This window comes from Cyphomyrmex costatus, unplaced genomic scaffold, assembly GCF_001594065.2.
Source record: "Cyphomyrmex costatus isolate MS0001 unplaced genomic scaffold, Ccosl1.0 scaffold639, whole genome shotgun sequence".
NCBI lineage: Eukaryota > Metazoa > Arthropoda > Insecta > Hymenoptera > Formicidae > Cyphomyrmex > Cyphomyrmex costatus.
Genome location: NW_017280199.1, coordinates 1115284 through 1135906, shown reverse-complemented (window position 1 = coordinate 1135906; position 20623 = coordinate 1115284). Strand labels below are relative to the sequence as shown.

At 28.9% G+C, this 20623-nt stretch overlaps 1 protein-coding gene across 1 annotated transcript in view; it reads left to right on the top strand.

Annotated features, from left to right (window-relative positions):
• The window catches only part of eag (potassium voltage-gated channel protein ether a go-go), a 55781-nt gene that overhangs the window by 11212 nt on the left and 23946 nt on the right, over window positions 1-20623 (top strand). The window contains exon 2 of the mRNA XM_018547370.1: window positions 20025-20125. Within this exon, the coding sequence (XP_018402872.1) occupies window positions 20025-20125 (101 nt within the window). The remainder of the gene's footprint in view (window positions 1-20024; window positions 20126-20623) is intronic.

Here is a 20623-nt window from a genome sequence, read left to right as displayed (position 1 = left end):
GCGAATAAATCGTATTATATTTTTGCTTTACTCTTACATTCTTAATTGTTATATGCATTGTGGCATTTATAATGGTCTAAATTTCCAACGTGTATTTGCCATTCAAACACGTAGTGTGCATATTCAACATTGTCACTTCTCCAAGCGGCACCGTTTCTGATTAATACGTGCATTATTCTCATAGCTTTCTCACATAGCTAGGTATGTAAATTTTGAAGTGACGAAATAGGGGTGAGTGAGAGGAAGTGTGACAGTCACTCATGTCACGATGTAGATTGCTCCAAATATTCATTCACCTGATGGACATTGATTTAACCTCATATGAGAAAAGAGGCCTTTCTCTTCTTAATGGAGAATGCAATTAGCATAATGACAATTTTATATCGGCAATTACAAGTTAACATAAATTACAACTTATTACATGCACACGTGTTATAAATTATCTTATTATTATCCTACAAATTGAATACTTAATTAGCATACAGTTTTTTAAATTTTATTAAAAATAATGGGAACGACAAAAGAATAATAGTGAAATTAAAAGATCTAGCATGTTTCTTTAAATGATTTAATTAGCCAAATGTTAAATTAATCAAAATGCAACTGTAGTTTTTTTTTCTGAGAGAAAGAGATTTTTTTCTTCAATCTTTCTCAATTACATCATGAAGAAAAATTAATACATTTCTATCATTCCCCATATTCTTCTATTCTCTATAAAAATTTAGAATGAAAAATATTAATCTTTTCTATCTCTCTTACTCTTGGAAAGATTTAATTACTGAAAATTTATTGCTTTTCCTAATTAAATAAATTAATATGCTCATTCTCTTTTTTATTTAGAACAATATTTAGAGTGATAGAATGTGCACACCTGCTTTTCAAAAATGTGCACGTTTGTACATCATATTTTATATTCTCATTGTCACATTGCTCGATTATAACAATATGTGTATCAGAATATATAGAATTATTGATATCGTAAAAACCTTGTTGCTAACTGTGAAAAATCGTGAATGTCAGGGTAGAATTTATACAACGATATCCCGATAAAGATAAATTTTTATGAAATGTTTACAGTCCGCGTAACCATTTACATCGGAAAAGACACTAAATAAATCTCAAAATCATAAAACTGTGCACGGCTGCAGTTGGTAATCTTGATAGGTCAATAGCATATTGGCAGTAATTTAACCGGAGATCGAAACAAGTTGGCGAGAACGCCGGATGTGATTCGCTGCCGCGTTACTTCCGTTGCGTTTCGACGCTGCTAGGTCATTGGGTCAAACTAGCGAATATTCGTAGCAAAACGAAATTGCACGCATTGCCTGTGTATATAATGTTTTCGCCAATCGTTTTCGTTTTTGCAGTCCGTGAATTTTTCTTTGTTTTGTAAAAGAAAGCTTTATAATAGCACTTGGCAATACACTACACTATTCTTTGAATGCAATAAATATTGAAATTTCACGTTGCTGGTAAAGAACAATTGTTCAAACCGTGATAACTTTCAAAGATTTTATGAAATGTGAAAGTTGTATATATTTTTTACAGTAAGCGTTTATTTAATAAATTTTTATAATGAATCAATGGTGATTTTTAAAATTTTCTCAAAAATTTAAACAAAATTCGAAAAACGGCATTTATAATAAAAAGTATTGCATTAAGACTGTTTTAGCATAAAAATGTTCTAAAATTCTTTAAAGGTATAACGCTTAAATAGAAAGGGCTTTTTTGGGATAAAAATCTAAAAATGGATACGGAAGATATCAAAACGGAAGACGCGCCTCGAAAATTTAGGTGAGATGAACTTACGGTGCGCTGTTCTTTACGTATGTGTGTGCACGCACGGAAACAGCGAGGGAGAATTTAAATTTGCATCGAGAATACTCGAAACGAGAACAGAATCTATCTTGCGCGATGTCGAACCTGGGCTACTCAGATGAATAATTGACGGAAACGTAAATTTGCCAAACTCTTGCTCCGTAATAACTTTACGTTTAGTGTTACTCGACAACGAGGAATAGCATAAATAATAGGATTCTTTTCTAGCTAGTTTCTTTTCCTTCCAAAAGGAATTTTTATCGTGATGTTTATGTAGATAATATCTTATGTATTACGTAAATAAATTTACATAGTATCTACATAAAAATAAAATCAAAATTGCATAATTTAATTCAACTTTATATTTCTACTCGTGCAGATTTAGAATTACTTTTACGCTGTTTTGAAATACAATGAAACTGTGATATAACAGAAAGAAATACGTACAAAATAAAATTGAGTATCATTTATTTAGCAATTTTCTATTTCTGACTTTGAACACAATATAAAAAGATGTTTATTTGTTGAAGTTTCTTTTTCCGTATGAGAATTCTTGACCTCTCGCACAGTAAAAGCTGTTCAATAATAGACAAAGATAACTGTATCTATCGTTTAATTTCTACTAACCAGGTAACCTTTTTTAGATCTATTTTAAAATTTGTGTACTAAAGTGTACATTTGATTTGAATCATGATATTAAAATTTGAGCTTGTATGTTCCTAAAATAGTAAAGATGAGGTAATAATATATACAAAGATAAAGTTTTTCGACGAAATTAACCCAACTAGCGCACGTGTACCAAATCGAGATATAAAACATCCTATAAAAAACGTCATTAAAATTTGTGCCTAAATAATATTTTGAAAAGTCTTATGTTCTGATTTTGAATATGCATGCTGTCTGAAAATTTTATGAGAATATATTTATATCGTGAAGTACCGTGATAATTGGATATGACCAATTATCTGCGCTTGTAAAAATTCGCTAGCATGAAAATTTCGTTTCACAGATATTTAAAAATTACGACGTTGCGACGTTAAAATGCCTACAATTAACTCGAACGCGGTCAGCGTACATGAAAAGCGATGGTGCTTGCAGCGGAACGTGTGTATAATTATCCAGCTTTACACTATTTTATCTTCACCGAGATACACTCTTCGACCGCATTTAACAATTTTTCCAGCGTTTTGTATCATACATTTATAACAATATTATTCAATGTTGATAAAACTGTACCAATTATAATTGGTAAATACAAAATGTAAATTAAATTATATATATTTTTAAAATGATATTACGTAATATAATCATTATTTTAACGTATCAATATATTAGTTTTCATGTTTGCATCAAATAATAGAACATTGCCACAATTCAACATTTATTTTTAGTAGAATAGGAAAAAATGATAAAATCATAATCAATAAAAATTCTAAAAAAAATTTTAGATTTTTTTAATTTATACGAAAATATTAATATAATAACGATAATTTAACTCTTCGTTAAAATATAATACATTCGTCTAATGATTTTTGAAACTTCATATTTGTAGAGAGGAAATTTATTTAAATATACGATGTAAATTTCTCAATATAAAGTTGTTTTCGATAAAGACCATACGATGAAAAAGACAGAGAAAAGGTAGACAATAGTTCGGTGATATCGTCATCCTGTCGAAATCGTTGAGACGATCTTCCTCCAACTTGACATAAATTCTTCTTCTTTAGATTCTGTACTATTTTTGATTCTATAGAAGTGCGAATAATAGTCGGAGGGTGAATGAAGATGGCAGACTGAAAGCAAAAGCGATGTTTGACGACTCTAAATGCAAGTATAATATTGATGGCATATACATAAATAATATAACTTACGATTTAAAAGGGATATATCGTATAGGATATTATATGAATCCATTATCAAGTATCTTTTACAAAAATTCACGTTACACGAGTTCTATTGAAATAGTAGTTATTGAAAGAAGAGATAGTGATAAAACTCATTATAAATATATCTAATTAATAAATAATAAGTTATAATATTATTGCTAATTATTTTTTAAGTTTGCATACATGTATGTAAATCTACTTTTGTGTTACGTAACTTTTATTTTTCTCTCTCTCTCTCTTTTATATTTTAATAAAATAAAATTATCTCTTTAAAAATATTGAGACAGAGATTAATAAGAAAGAAAAACATGTTAAAGCCACTTTAACTTTCTTTGTTTTTATGCTCGAAACTGTCTACGATATACTCTCAAGTTTTTATTCTCATAGTATACTTTAGTGCTAAATGAGATTATTTCAAATTTCTACAAGATGTGTTATATATATTCTATGTAAACGAAGGCTTGGATCTCCGCATGCATATTTTTGTATATAAGTACGATGCTAAGAAATTTGTACAGACTTACAAACTCAATTTACGAATTGTTATTTTATTGACATCATCACGTTTTTTCAACACGCAATACCGCAGTGTCTCCGCAGCGAACATAAATTGAGATCGTTTCTCTGTACTTTTTCCTTGAACTCGTTGCAATAGTCTGTGAAACCCCAAAATAGACGATAGATGAATACATAACACCCTTGCTATAGCTGCGTCGTAAAATCGGTCCGACGCGCCCTTCCCTTTGAAATTTTCAGTACTCCACACCAATCTTATCTAATAGAAAAGAAAGTACACTTTCCTTATAATCGACATCTAATGTTCTCTCTCCTTAAAACACCGCGGTATCTTATATTACACTATTATTCGCATAGTTTCACACAATATTAGAAAAAAATAAATATTTTTATAAAATAAGAAAATTTTTTTAAATAATTTATAATTATGTTAGTTTAGAGAGGAAAGAACTAAAGCATGAAATATAATAATACACAAGCTTTGCCGCTACACAAGGATGAAATATGGCGTTAAAATAAAATATGCATTCGTTGTATTACCATTCTCGACCCTAAAATCTTAAAACCGTAAAAGATCACGACTGGATTTACTATTGAAGCATGTACGACCCTAAATTTAAGAAGAAAGAAAGACATAGTACGTATTTAATATCTTGAAAAAAAATGTACTAAAAAAATTTTAATAAATATTTGTTTGAATAGTCTTGCTAAATATTTACTAAATGTAAACATATTTATATATTTGGAACCATCAATTTGAATTAAATGTCTTTTTTTAATCAGTAAGAACTTTTTTTACCATAAGTAAATGTTAAAATGGTATTATTCGAACAAGTATAATATTTATTAAAATTCGTTACACGTACACTTTTCTTAGTGCACGTTTACTATGTCTATTATATTTTCAACATTTTTATAAACGTTGATAAGAAAAAAATTTTTCTTGAAGTTGTTCCCAAACAATTTTTTAAATTCTTGATTAAAAAAAAATATATTCCGATATTTATCAGTAATTTCCAATGCACATTGTGCATTTGAAATGACAATTAATATAATAATAATGTCTTGAAAATATTAATTACATGTAACAAAGATAATATATAATATGTAATTCATATTTTTTAATAAGTACTTAGAATTTCTAAGATTTTCTTAAGATCTCAATAAGCCTCAGGAGTAACCGCTTTATCCACATTTGCAATCAGTGGCGTGTATCGTAATTACATTACGACAACTTAACTATAGCGACCGGTGATCGTATCACGTTACAATCAACCATAGAGATCTATGCGAATGCGTGATTTCAATCACATAAACTTTCTACGATTCGTACAAGTTTCGCTAGCGTTTCAACTTGTTTCTCGGGGTAACCTTGACGGCGGTTGACATTGACGAGAATTCACGTTTTGACGCACATTAAGAAGAACGAAGCGAGCGACAACACGCGATTCACGCGTCTCAGCGATAAATCATCTGTAATTATTGCAGTTTTACGACGGACGATAGGCTAGGGGGTACCCGTAGAGAAGTACTGCGTGCCGTCCCCGATAAACTTTTGTTCGCGAGAAACCTTCGGGAAAAATCTTTGCGAGGGGACGATGTCGCGTGCGACGAAAATTCCTGTACCATGAAAAGTGACGAATTTAGAAGCTCACGATATACTCGAATCGATCGAAATCGAGCGGAATGCGACACGAAACATTTATATCTATAACAGTTAAAATAAAAAACATCTAAAGATTTTATAATTATAATTAAAGATATTTTAATGTAATAGGTACTGTAATTAATTTCATTTAAATTGTAAGGATTAATTTATAAATTTAATTGAGTCTTTGATTTAAACTTTTGACTTAAACAAATAATTTTAAATAAAATAATAAGTACCATTAATTATATCAATTTTTTTTTATTTGTAATGAGATTTTATAAATATATTGGTTGCATTTACTTTTGTTTTTTTATTTGAAATTTTATACACGTTCCAAAAGATTTTAGATAAAGTTTATATCTACGTATATATCTGTATGTTTGACGATCTTTTTTGTAACAAAGCATGAATAATACTGAGATACTAAATTATAGATGTATATAATATATATATATATGTATAATATACATACTCATGACTCATATAGTATAATTTAATTAAATTATATTATAATAAAGAGTTGAAGAAAAATAATATTTATTAAATAAATATTTAAAGAACTGACTATGTACATTGGCTCGCTGTACAATAAAATTTCAGTTGTATTTGTCTTTATATGTATGTTTTCTGTTAATTATAATTTTTTGAACACATAGATTTCAAAATACTTTGTAATAATATATAAAGACATTTTTATTTGGCACGTATTCTAAATTTTTTTTATTCATAGGATTACTTCATATATACTCGTATGTATATACATATATACTACTAAACAAATATATATATACTCGATAAATAATTTGATTATATCGGAAATGAAATATCATAAGAAACAATTTTATTTCATTTCCGACTTATAATATTTTTGCACGTGAAATAATAATTTCCGGTTCATTCATTTTGATCTAGGTATATACTATATATACATATATATATATATATATATATATTTGCACATATAGACCTTATTATTTCGTGTATTAAGACGAAACTCATATGAAACCTCGCTCTGCATGGAAAGTTGAAAATACATATGGAAGTGGACCTCGCTTCGCGTGGAAAGTGTATGCGTGAATACAGAGGGTTTCCATCTTCGATGCGAGAGGAGGGCGCGCACCACTACCCAAAAACTAAACACATAAGTTTAGATTCAACCTCGCTTCGCCTGTGAAACCTTGTTTTATATTTACAATTTTCTGTGAAGCAAAGTTCAAACCAAACCTATATTTCTAATTTTTAATAGTGGATCTCCCTGCAGAGGCGAGACGGAATCCACTGTGTCTATGCACTTTAATACACTTTACAATGTAAAGCAAAAAATTCCACATGGATTTATAATTTTTCACGCAAAAATATATATTGTATTGCTGTTAAAAATATCAAAGAGAATAATTAACTTTGTTTATTAATAACTTTTTAATAAATAATGAGCGACTGAAACCTTTTAAAGGTCACTTACAATTAGAATTATGATCTTGATAATATGCCAAGGTCAAGATCATTGAAACTTGGTTTCTTAATCTGTACATACGCATGGAATAAAATTATTTCTACTATTGTGTCGAAAGTAATAGACATTCTCTCAACGCTGTACCTATTTGTATTCTCGGCACCACACAATCCTTAATCATAAAATTAAATTATAAGAGAAGACTTGAATTATAAGTGTTGCGACATTTCACGAGCAACTTCTTCGTACCTTCACTCTAGGAAAACATGAAATTTGCATTTTCGAAGATGTAGTTCTTACTCTCGTGCAGTCGCATATATTTATGCCAGAAAAATAGTGAATTACATTTCAGCATAGAATACAAAAGTGTCCCACGTATATATATCTCCATCTATTTATTCTCTCTCTCTCTGTCATTCTCTTCTTTTCTCTACATCAATAGATTAACTGTAATTTATATTACACAGATGCAATGTCATATATGCATTTCGACTACATATATATATATATATATATACATATAAATGCATACATATTCATAAATTAATGAAAGAAAATTTTCGAATCTATAAAGTGATAATATAACACACACATGTAAGATTTACTTTTATAGATACAATTTTATATTTAAAGTTAATAATTGAAGACTTGATTCACATTAGCTGTGAACAACTTGAAAATATTATTAATTAAAAATATTAATAATGCTACATTTCGTTCAACTAAATCCTGTTCAATAAATCCTGTTGTATAGAGCGATTACAATTTTTTCCAATTCTATAGAGCGCATTTATTTCGCTTTATTGATGCACTGTGATGCCGATTTCTATACCTTCTTTATGGTCACAATATATTAAATCGAGCACAAGCGTTTTGCGGAGAAGAGCTGCGTTCAAACTGGGACACCGTCTCGATTTCTGCAATCCGCAGACGTGTGGCTCCATCGTCGTAATAACGCGCCGGATACAAAAGGAAGTGGTAGCGTCGGGGCTCCGATGCGATCAACTTCGCCTCGTGACTTAATACCATCTTATTTTTGAGCTTTTCCACTTCGCGCGATGAAAAATTGTGTCGCAATGGCAGACATTTAATAGAGCTTAAAGAAAACCAAATATATGTTTGCACTAAAATTATTTTAAAAAATAATAGCCTTATTCCTTATTATTATTTCCTATAATTTTATATGATAAGGGAAATCTTTTTGAGGCCTTAAGTATTTTATTACTTTTTAATGTAAAATAAATCATGAATAAAAATGAAAAAAAAAGGATAAAATATATGAATTTAAGAAGAGGAAAGTGTAATAAATACTTAAGATTTGGTAGCTTTTATATTATATAACTGTCATGACTATTTTCATGCAGATAAAATCTTTTTTTAAAGAAAAATTTAAAAGGAATTGTACATATATATAGAGAAAAATAGTGTTTTGCTTAAACTATTAATATGGTGGTTGAACAATTATACGAAGCAATTTAACGTAAGTAATAAAAGGTTATTACGCCAAAAATTTATTTATTCATATATATATATATATATATATAATATGTACATATAATGAGATAATCTGGCAAAAATGATGGTTAATTCATAATCTCGCGGAGAACTTAATGCTCATCAAATATGTATAATTATCCGTTCCTATAGTGATATATATTATCCCTTTTCTCTGTTTCCAAGTTTCGAGCAGTAATTTATGCAAAGAATATATATAGTTATTCTCCAAATTGAATAACATATATATATCGTATGATATCATATTTCATACAAGTAATAGATATTTCCGCTTTAATATTAAATATCGTTTTATTATGATATGCATTTTCTCTCTATTCTTTCATCATTGTTGACTTTATAATAACCAAATCATCTATAATAATTAATAATTTATATTTAGAATAATACACGAATAAGTTTGATTGTTATATGAATGCTGAACAGTATAAGTGCACAGCTTTCTATTAAGAAATCCTTCTGTATTTACGATAGAGGAAAAGATAATGCAATATCATGGCCTTTGTGAGTATAATGGTCTCTCATAATGGCATCTCTGCTACAAATTCTAGCAATTATTTGTGGAATCATTTGTTTAGTAGCACGCCATGCTACGCTATCGTAATAGCGCTAATATGGTATAATACACAATAGTCGACATTATTACCTTTGAACCGTTTTCAAAATATATTTTAGCATTTAATTATTATACATACTTACTTATTCTTCTTATATTTGCTCGTATTATCACATTACTATATACCATTATTTTGAATGCAAAATATGATATTGTGCTAATGTAACCTTCTAAGCACATTGATAATTATTGATAAAAGAGATTTAATATTTAATATTGTTTATATTGATAAAGACTATGGCATATAAAAAAAGCTGAAGTATAATAGTAAGACATGAGCAGTAAGCAAATCAATATTTTGAATTTACTACTGCTTAAGTTATTGCCTTACATTCTCTACTATATTGATGGCTGATTTTTTTATATACTACCTACATCTTAATATTTTACGTCTTTTATGTGCCATAGCTTAAGGTTCATGGCACACAGAAAAACTTATGCAGTCAAACGTAATAAAGAAATCAACATGAATCGATTAAACAATTCGATTAAACACTTTAACGATTGTAATCGTTAAATTTTCGATATTGATTCTTAACCAAGTTGTATAAAATATAAATGGAGAGCTATAATATAATATAATATAATATAACCTTCTAGTCTACTATATTAATTATTTATATCTTATGAATAGAGGTAAATTACGTCCGTTTGCGTGTTACTGCATTGCTGTGTATGTGTATATGTGTATTTGTATATAATTGTGCTGTAAAATATTATGTTATTACAAGTATATATAACAACACAATATTTCACATAAGCCCGCATTATGTTAATAGAATATATAATTACGATGCATTGCGTTTGTAAAAGAGAGAGAGAGAGCACGATATACTATTTAAATATTTCCAACAAAATCACTTTTAATGTCTTCAAAGCATGATGCTTTTTAGAAAATCCTTGCACGAGAAAGAAAGGCCTAACTATAATTAGACGAATGCGTGTCGACATGAAAGATTGGAGCTGAAAAATATCAGAAAATCGTAATAATAATTTTTTTTAAATATATTTTAATATATTTATTGATAAATAATGTCATTACTAATTTTAACGAGGCGATATATATATATCAATATATATTTGAAAAATAGTTAAATAATATTAATTAATTATATTCGGCATTATCGAATATTTTTAATTGGTTTGTTTCCGCCTTGCGAAATTGAATTAATGTATTTTTCATATTAAAGTTGATTATATCTAATCAAATTATATTGAAAGTAATAATAATAAACTATTTTAAATTTTATTTTAATTTGTTATAATATAACGTGATTGTATCGCATAAACGGAGAGAATCATAGAATCATAGATCCGTATAAATTGATTTCTTTTACAAATACATTTCAATACAGCTGAAGCGTACATGAATTCATTACCAAGTATATCATATACAAGCGCATCTTGGATAAAAATTTATGCAATGACATGGATCTGAAATGGATAAAACTACAATATTGTTATAGTTTGCAGACTCAAGAATTTTTATTTGTGAATAAAACTTCACAATTACAATGTTTTCCTCAACTTTTTAAAAATTTGATTTTACATAACAATGTCCTTCAGAACGAACTATTCATTCGCCAAAGGTATCACGAACTATCGTGTACCAAATTTATCTTGATACTGAATTGGAAAGACTTTTAAAAATTGCGGATGCGGGTGGAGATTTGTCCAGCGCAATGTAAAAACTCAGCTGTCGTATGTTAAGACCAACTGTAAGCGCATGCAAGCATACTGATTGCACCTTGACCTGATCTAACTTCGGTCGCGAGAATTACTCGCGTGCGAATCAAGATTAAGTAAGGTCGGCCTGACCTTACTTGCTGTCGACCATCAGACACGATCACCACGTGCGTAATTGTTTTCTGAAGAGGTAATGTTCCTGCCGTCTTTCTTAACAATCAGCCACTGTTAAGATTGACGCGCATTTTTTCGCCCAATAAAGCAAGATTAGTACGAGGTTAGTGGCAGTCGGATTGATACGTTTAAAGCAAAACTAAAATAATTGTATACAAGGATTAACTGGTGTATTGATATTATACATTATTGTTTTCTGATGTATCTAATAATTTTCTGTGTTAACCACTTTTAATAAAGTTATTATTATTAGTATTGTTATTATTATTATTATTAATTCAGTTATTATTAATACATAAAATTTTAAAATTATCGTAATTGTTATATTGCTGATGAATTTGATATCGTATAACATGCTGTGATATATGTATAATATTTAATTTCAAGTTTTTGTACTTTATTTTGTGGTTTAACTTTTTTAAAGATTTAATATTTTATGAGATTAAAAAAAATTTGCACGGAATATTATTTGTCATCATAAAAAGATATAAAATACATAATGGCTAATTAATGGACTGGTATAAGTGAATTTAATTTGTAAGTGATGTTCATATCAGTCAAACATCGATGTTCGGTCTCAAGCATGTCGGAGAAATTGCTGCAAATGCTGCATCATAATAATATTGTTGTTACTATGAATTGGAACGTCGTATCACATTTATGCATCGTGGTCAAGTGATGGCTAATTTACATAATACATAAGCGCTAGATAACTCATGTAATACATAAGCGATTGTTAGAACCGTGAAATAGCGATTACTTTCTTCGTGATAGGGTTAACACTATCTGGCCTTTCGCGCGGCAATTTTAGGTGGGCGTTATAAATGTGGTTCCTTTAGGTGATCTCTTTTAATTGCAATTAAGAAATTACTTGGATCGATTCATCTTTTCAGACGCGCGGTGTGAATTTCGTAAAAAAATCAAACGCCACTTGCTTACCTGTAATTTCTGCCGTCATTTTTTAACAATTTATTTTTTATAATTAATATTGTTAATTTAATTTTTATGTACTTTTTATGTATGATATTCTCATTAGTTATCAGAGATCCTTGATCGATATAAAGTATTATAAAATAAATTTTTCTTTGAAGAAAATGTGGTTGTAAGTTGGATAGAAAGTTAATATAAAATACCTCACAATCCCTTAAGACAATGTAATATTCAGCGCTAAGAGAAGAGAGAAATCTTTTCTTTTATAAAACCGCAGCATGGTATATATACCTGAACTGCTTATTGCTTAAAACTTAGTGTAAGTTTTAAGCAATAAGATTCAAATAAAAGTAAGATCAAATAATATTTCAAAATATTTCTATCGAGATTGCGTATTTTCTACAGAAAGTATTATAATAATGTAGAAGCATAAGTTAATATTTAATAATTATTTATAATTTTCTCGTTGTAAATTATTAAATTTTTTAATAGCATTTTTCTAATATTGCAACATTAGTCATACATTTAACATTTATGTATAATGAAGTAACATATATAACATTTTAGTCATTAATTTGATTTATCTTCGGATAAAGTGGTCCGAAGTTCAAAGTTCAAACAGTATTGTGCTACGCAAGAGCAGCCACAATTATAAAAAAGGGCAAACCCATCAAGAGATTATTCCAGCTAGTTGATGTATTTTGTATTTGTTTAAATCATCGTATATTATCTGATTTACTATATTAATGTTGAAAACGTGTTAGAAACGAAAAAGCTAGGTTTTCGTGACTAATGGAATTCATCATTTTTTGGAATATTGAATATTTCATATGTAATAAATTTTCTATATGTTAAATACTAAAAATTTATTTGGGAAGTGCTGTGCGATAAGTTCAATTATCTGATAATATGTATTTTTTAAAGGATAAGATAGTACTACAATTTGTTGAACTTGTTTATATGTTATGACAATTTCACAAGACTACAAATGGATTCGAGATTGCTCGCCAAAGTATCACGCAATTTTTCCAATAATGCAGAAGCAAGTCTTGTTCGTACTTTAAATCTTGTAACACTGCCCGATTGTCTTGGCGCTTGTTATTGTGGTTTCATCGGGATTTATCTTAAAGCTTGCATAGTATGTGTTTTCGTGGAATCCAATATATATCGCAGTGCGATACATCGTATACTAACGAGAAATTTGCGCATGTAATATTTCTCTATAAAAATCACAAAATATGGTTATTGCTGAAATGAAAAAAGCTGTATATCTTTCTTAAAAATTACATTGAAATTGAAGACTTAAAATTGGGATATTTCTTCTTTTTTTTTATTTGTTTATTATAAAATATATTTTTTGTCAATTACTGATTAAAACAGATGATATATTACTTTATTGTTTTTCTAGTAAATAGATTTGGTTAAATAACATTAAACAACTCTAAGCTTACATGAAACCTTGCTTAATTTTAATATATATATATTATATTACAATGTATTGTTACATATTTTTCTGTAATATTTTTTCACTAAATGATATTCCGAAAAGAATTTTTGCAGTGAAATACTTTTAAAATTGCTTCGTAATCCATCTCATTCGAAAGGAACAGAATTTATTTGTGTGTGTGTGTGTGTGTGTGTTTTATTGAGATATGTGTGTCTGTAGAATTGAAAAGAGCAGCTGGCACAGGTACACAAATTTGTTTCCAGATTTACAAAAAGATTACAACGCAAATCATTGTAGATTAATAATGCAGATATATAGATAGATTAGTGACATGTACGAAAATTTCTCTGCCTGATACAATCCGAGAAATTCTGAAAGACTGTATTTTATTTTATGCATGTGCCAAGTAATGGCGAGAGAAGAAGGCTAGAAAGTCTAATAGCTATACGTTGGATACTTTTATCGGACAGCATTACTAATGGATTGGTATCATGTTCTGCCATTTGTGGCCAAACATTTTTGTGCCATAAAGCGTTAGTATCAAATGGATATTCACGCGCACGTTAGTTCTACATTAAAATAACTAGGCGAGAATAAGATTTGTCTTATTAGTGTCTAAAATATATTAAAAGAACAGTTTAATAATAGCCATGTAAAGTTTATCGTTTTAACTTTAGAATAAAAAAAAAACAAAAACTTTTTATTTTTAATTTAATCTTTAAGTTTTTTACAACATTAATATTTTTATCGTTTAAAGTAATTTTAATTTAAAAAGTTAAAACGATAAACTTTACATGAAATTTATAAATAAATTTTAATTTTTGTATGCTAAATATACTTATTTCCTTTTTAATACAATATATTTCTCTTTCTTGAAAGTACAAATGACTGAATTATGCGAAATATTCTACTGAAAGAGGTTAATGTAAAATCACGAAATAAATTCTTTATTATCATAATAGTTAATAAAAATCAGTCGCGGCCTTATAGCGCATTCTTCGAAGGTAATAAAATGTTTCAAAGGCAATCCTTTGAAACATTTTTGTGCCATTACCTCGTTACTTCTTTAATTCTTCGAAAAGTCTCTGTTCGTCTTGAAATTTATTTCATGCTCGAAAGTTGCTCGACGCGATGGCGTCGGAGTTTTGAACCACTATCCATAGATTTAGTAATCTAAATCTTTTTAATGCATTTCATCGATTTGCCTGGTCCGAAGTGGTTCACGCAGCGAATTTCGATTCTCTTCGTCGTATCATTCGTCTCAATTAACTTCCTCTCGGGATCGTAGCAGCATTAATTGGTCTGAAATCGTCCGCCGTAGCTCCGCAATTTTTCTACACTCTTCCTGTTTTTCTCTTTCTCTCTTTCTTTTCCTTTTGAAAATAAAATGCTTTGATATAATACACGTACAAATTTTACATATTGCCGAATGTAATTTAAATAGAGTTAGCACAAAAATAAAACACACAATGTAACTCTAAATAGAAAAAAAGGGATATCGTATTTCACATCTTAGTTTTTATTCTTGTAATTTATTTTTGTAATTTATTCATATGTAAAATACCTAATAAAAATGCTGAAACGTATATCATACATCATATCGCGTGAAAGTAACATGCGTCGTAAAGTTCAATTATAACTATGACAATCTGATCGATCGATTGCAAGATTACATTCAATCGTTTTAATTCATCGTCTTATCTGACTTTCGTATATTTTCAAATATTTCTTTTTATTTCTTAAGATTATTTCTTAAATTATTTTTTGAAAGTACAGCATAATTTTTTGTATGCACAGTACGTTTAACATATTACAAAATACAATTTTTTATATATTGGTGCAAAAATATAACTATAAAGATCTTTTTTCAATTTATCACTAACGTAAACTTTGTTGGTAGAGGAAAAGTGTTTTAATAAGACTAAAATATCCTCTAATTTTTGTGTTACTTGTTCGTTTTACACTTCCACACCTTTCACACCTCCCCCTCCCCTTTTTCTCTTACACATTCTCTCTTTCTCTCTGTTTCTGCATTTTTTCTATCTCGATCCAATATCCAAACGAAGGATACGGCTTTACAGAAAGAAGGAAAGATATCGGTTGCATTTCATTGGCCTCTAAGTAGAAAAGTCCATTAAAAGCATTCCCGATTCACGTCCATGACTTGCGTTGGCGTTTACGTGGATGGCGCAACGTCACTACTGTGAAAGGAATGACCGCATTCGAATTATGAATATTTTTCATCATTGGGGCTTTTCAATATAAACTTCGATTGATCTGAACATTACTCGTTGATGCAAGTGTAATTCCGATCGGAACAAGGCAAATTTTTATAATCATGCTTGAAAGAATCATATCAATGCAATAAATACTGATATGATAATAAATAGAAAATATTGCAGAGAGAGAGAGAGAGAGAGAGAGACGATACAATATTGTTCAACAGCCAAATTCTCTCCGAAGTGCGATAGTAGTATTTTCTACAGATTTTTGAACGGTAAAAATCTCCTTTTGATATAGATTTAATAGGAATTGGCAACGTGAAGTATAATAAATTAACAGCAATAATTTCCTAAAGTTCAATGATTATAAATTCTAGCACAGATCGCTGCATTTCTGGAGGTACTTGTGTACATACACCTCAAATAATACTATTGCACGCGCAACAACTTCATAGTATGAATTATTAATTAGTAAATGCTCTTTACACATTCATTAATTATTATTGCTATAGCTATGTGTGATTATTGATATAGCAATCAGGGTTCTCGTTACATCAAAATTTACCACATACACTGCTGCGGAAATGCATACTCATGTTTAATGCATAACAAGTATTCGCAGCTAATCTTTGTTTCTTTGTTTCTCTGAAGTAATGATGATTTGTCTACTCACCGATAAAACGAGTATCGATCACACAAAATGATTAAGTATAAATGTAACTAAAGTTGGGAGATTGCATTACCTCTCCTGCATTACAAAATAAAGCATAAATACAATTTATAATGCAAATTATAATTGAAAATAATTATACTTATCAGGCTATGCATTGAAGATTGAGATTGAAAGATTGAAATTTGATCAATCAAAACAAAAGAGATAAAATTTCTTTTTCTCATTGATGAAATTTCAATTTTTTATTTTCAGTCTTAATCTTCTATGCGTAGTCCGATTTCAGCTATACTGATATTAAAAAGGCATCAATAAGTAATGAGACAGAAAGAAAGAGAGAGAGGGAAGAAGAGAAGAAATATATATATAAAATATATGATTTCCATAAACATATTTTCCTCACGTAAGTGTTATAAAACGTTTACGTTCATGCATACATTGTGAGAAATCCTATTACTTTATATACCCCTGTTTACATGATCTGGAAGAAAATATTTGCAGCGCGACGATAAAACATAGCAACGTGACTACTGGTCGTAATTAATTACAAACCAGCAGCGAAAAAACGATCTATCACCTAGAGTTCGTAATTACAATGAACTACGATTATTTCGCGATTCTAAAAGAATTTACGACAATAAATTGGAGTCCTTGATTTTTATTGTAAAACTTTTTAATTAAAAATGGTAGGTTCTTTAAAAAACCGTCATTTTAGAAAGATTCTGACTAATATAACATATAAGACTAATTTTTTTAGTAATTATTTATTAACATTATTTGTTAAATACGTGCATTTCATATCGTGTATCAGAATTGTAATTTGGTATGTGAAGAAAAACATTTTTACTATGAATATATATAAATATATTAATTATATATATTCGCGAATAAACTTTATGTAGAAATTTATGCTTTATATAAGCATAAATATCTACCATATTTATATAGACGATTTATATTATATTTACATATGTATATGTATACAATTCATGAGTTCTCTACGTCTTTGTATTATACATTATATTATATATTAAATAATTGATAATTTATTACTTAAACTAATAATAAACAATATGTCTATTAAATAAGATATTTCATTCTAGTATATCTTCTAATTGTAAGATTATAACAATAAATTATTTCAGTACGTATTTCTTTTTGCGCGTCGAATGGCTGGGCACCGCATTAAATCTACATTAATGCGACTAACTAAATCTCATTGGGAATTCTTGTTCCGATAGTATGGCAGAAGATAGGTGGGGAAAAGGGAGAATAGGTCGACGATGTTACAAGGAGGCACTTTTGATCGAGTATCCTCTCGAAAACACTCCATAGAATCGTTGAAAGCTTTGACCAGCTCATGTTGCGAATGTTACAGGCACACCCGGTACATTACACACATATATATTTCACACTTACAATAGATGCATATATCTATATATATAGGAACAATATATGCATTGAATGCAACAGGATCTACTTCAGAGATCATACGCTCGGAAGAGTGCATCCGACTCTCTCTGAGAGAACCTGGTAAAGAATGGGAACGACGGATAAAAATACAGCCTCGAAAGGAGAAAGGGATTTAGACAAGTTCATATTTATTATACTTAACTGGCTTATTTCCGTTTTGGAACTTTGCCACACAATGTTCGTTAACGATTAACAAAAGATATTTCTTTTTTTATTATATTAGTCCAATATTTTTTGTTGTAGCAATTATTATTATTACTTAAAGTTTTGACAGGGAAGTTTGAATCGTCCTATAGATTGGTTTATTTCGCGCAATCATAATAATACATGATATTAATTAAATTAATAATGTTCTGTGAATTAACTGAACTCAACATTGTAAACCAAAGCTACAATTTGAATATGTTCTTATTTACAATTAATTATTTGTTAAAAAGGAAAAAGAATCGTTTATATATGTCTTTAGTCTTTACCTTGTAAGTGTAATTTCCAACTTTATTTCAATATTCACAAATGCATACATTGTAAAGTTTGAAACGTGAAGCTATTACTTAATATATTTAATGTTCAATGGTCGTTTATCGTAGATTGCGACGATATTGACTGTATGACCATTAGCGAATGAATATCCGCGTTTTATATAGCTAAATCATTAGACCATCGTCTTCGTTCAAGATTTAAGTACCTAGAATTGGTGGAAATAACGATTGTGTCCTTATTCGATGACACACACACCACATAACTCTTTTTGCATCGCTCTTAAATTCCTGCATCGCAGTATCAACTCTCAAGCATACGGTACTTTTCAATTTTATGAATCTTACTCACGTATTCACGCCGCAAAAGATCATTTGCGAATTGGAATATCATTTAATGATTAATCAAGTAATCAGTGTCACTAAATATTTTTTTATTCGCGAAAGAAACTTTTTTTTATATACGTACCTTATCTTAAGCATGACAAAAATCATTATTGCGATCATTAACATTGGCTGATTTAATTGCGATAAGCTATTACTAATGAGTCATCTATTATAAATATATATAATTATTATTAATAAGTTGATATGATTAATTATGGTTGTTATATGGATGGTTATTGTATTGTATATATTTTCTATTAAGATATGTAAAATAGGAATTTTTTCGTTGACAGAGAACATAATTGTAGTCGCTGTTTTAAATATTGGGCTTTTATTTTTATTAGCAAATAAATCGATGCTCATTAAGCGCTAATTATACGACGACTAATTAGATAAGTACGGCAAAGCATGGCTCGCCTTACATTCTTCGTCCTGCTCTGCTTTTGCGAAAATCCATTGGATCCGAGCACGCTGTATCTCCGTTGTTAATTTCCACTTATAATTTATCAAGAAACTTTAAATGGACTCTAGCGTACATTGAAAAACTTATAGGACACCCATTAGCTAAGTAATATAGGTAAAAGACAAAGAGAGAAAGAAAAATCTGTCTCATCATAAAACTTTTCATTATATTCGCAATATAAATGTAATATTGAAGATATTCACATTAGTATAAAATCGCAATTTGTAGAATTAAAGTAAAAAGAAATGTGATAGTTAATTTACCTCCTTATACTTCAAAAGTGATAATTAGAAATATCAAGTTTTCTAGAAAAAAAGGAGAAAACTACTCTTTGATAGAAAATTATTAAATGATTAATCAAATAATATGAATAAAAAATAAACTTTTTTAAATTTGATCATTTGTATTTTACAACTCTTAAAAAAACTCGTTTTTTAAATTGTAATTCGAAAATTATACGTTTCTTTGAAGTAAGAGAGCAATATGTATAAGCGTTAAATGGTACGAGAAAATCGCGAACAAAAGATACTGACTTAAAATCTGACTCAAAGGGAAAAAGCGAGATGAGGAGAAATATATGTTTTCGTGGCACATTTTATCATACAGAAGAATAATACTTCGTCTTTTCTTTCTATTCACAGCTGACAGCAGTTTTCTATTAGCAAACGCCCAAATCGTCGACTTCCCGATCGTCTATTGCAACGAAAGCTTCGTCAAGATCTCCGGCTACAATCGTGCAGAGGTACGAGTACGTTATTTGATACTAATAATTAAATATACGAAATTTTATTTATGTTTTCTTCAATCTTTTCATTCTCACCAGTATTATTGTGTTAATACTTGCGTATGATTGTATTTACATAATACAATGCAGGAAATGTGTAACATTCGTAAAATTTAAACATTGTGATAATATTAATTAATTAATTAGTTAATTACATATTACGCCAAGCGTCACAAAATTTAATTTGTCAGATATTCATTTAATTTATTCGATACAATGACTACCAATTATCCGGACATGGATTATCAAAATATTGATTTCCTATAATAATTTCAATGTTTAAATAGGAATATTATACAGGGTGAGTTAAATACTCTAAAAGATTTTAAGAGTTAATTCTTCATATTAAATCAAGAAAATTTTATATAATTACACGTTTATATAAAATTTTCGTTTTGATTTAGTGTAAGCGAATTACCCCTTAAAATCTTTCAGAATAGCCAGAAAGTTTGCAGA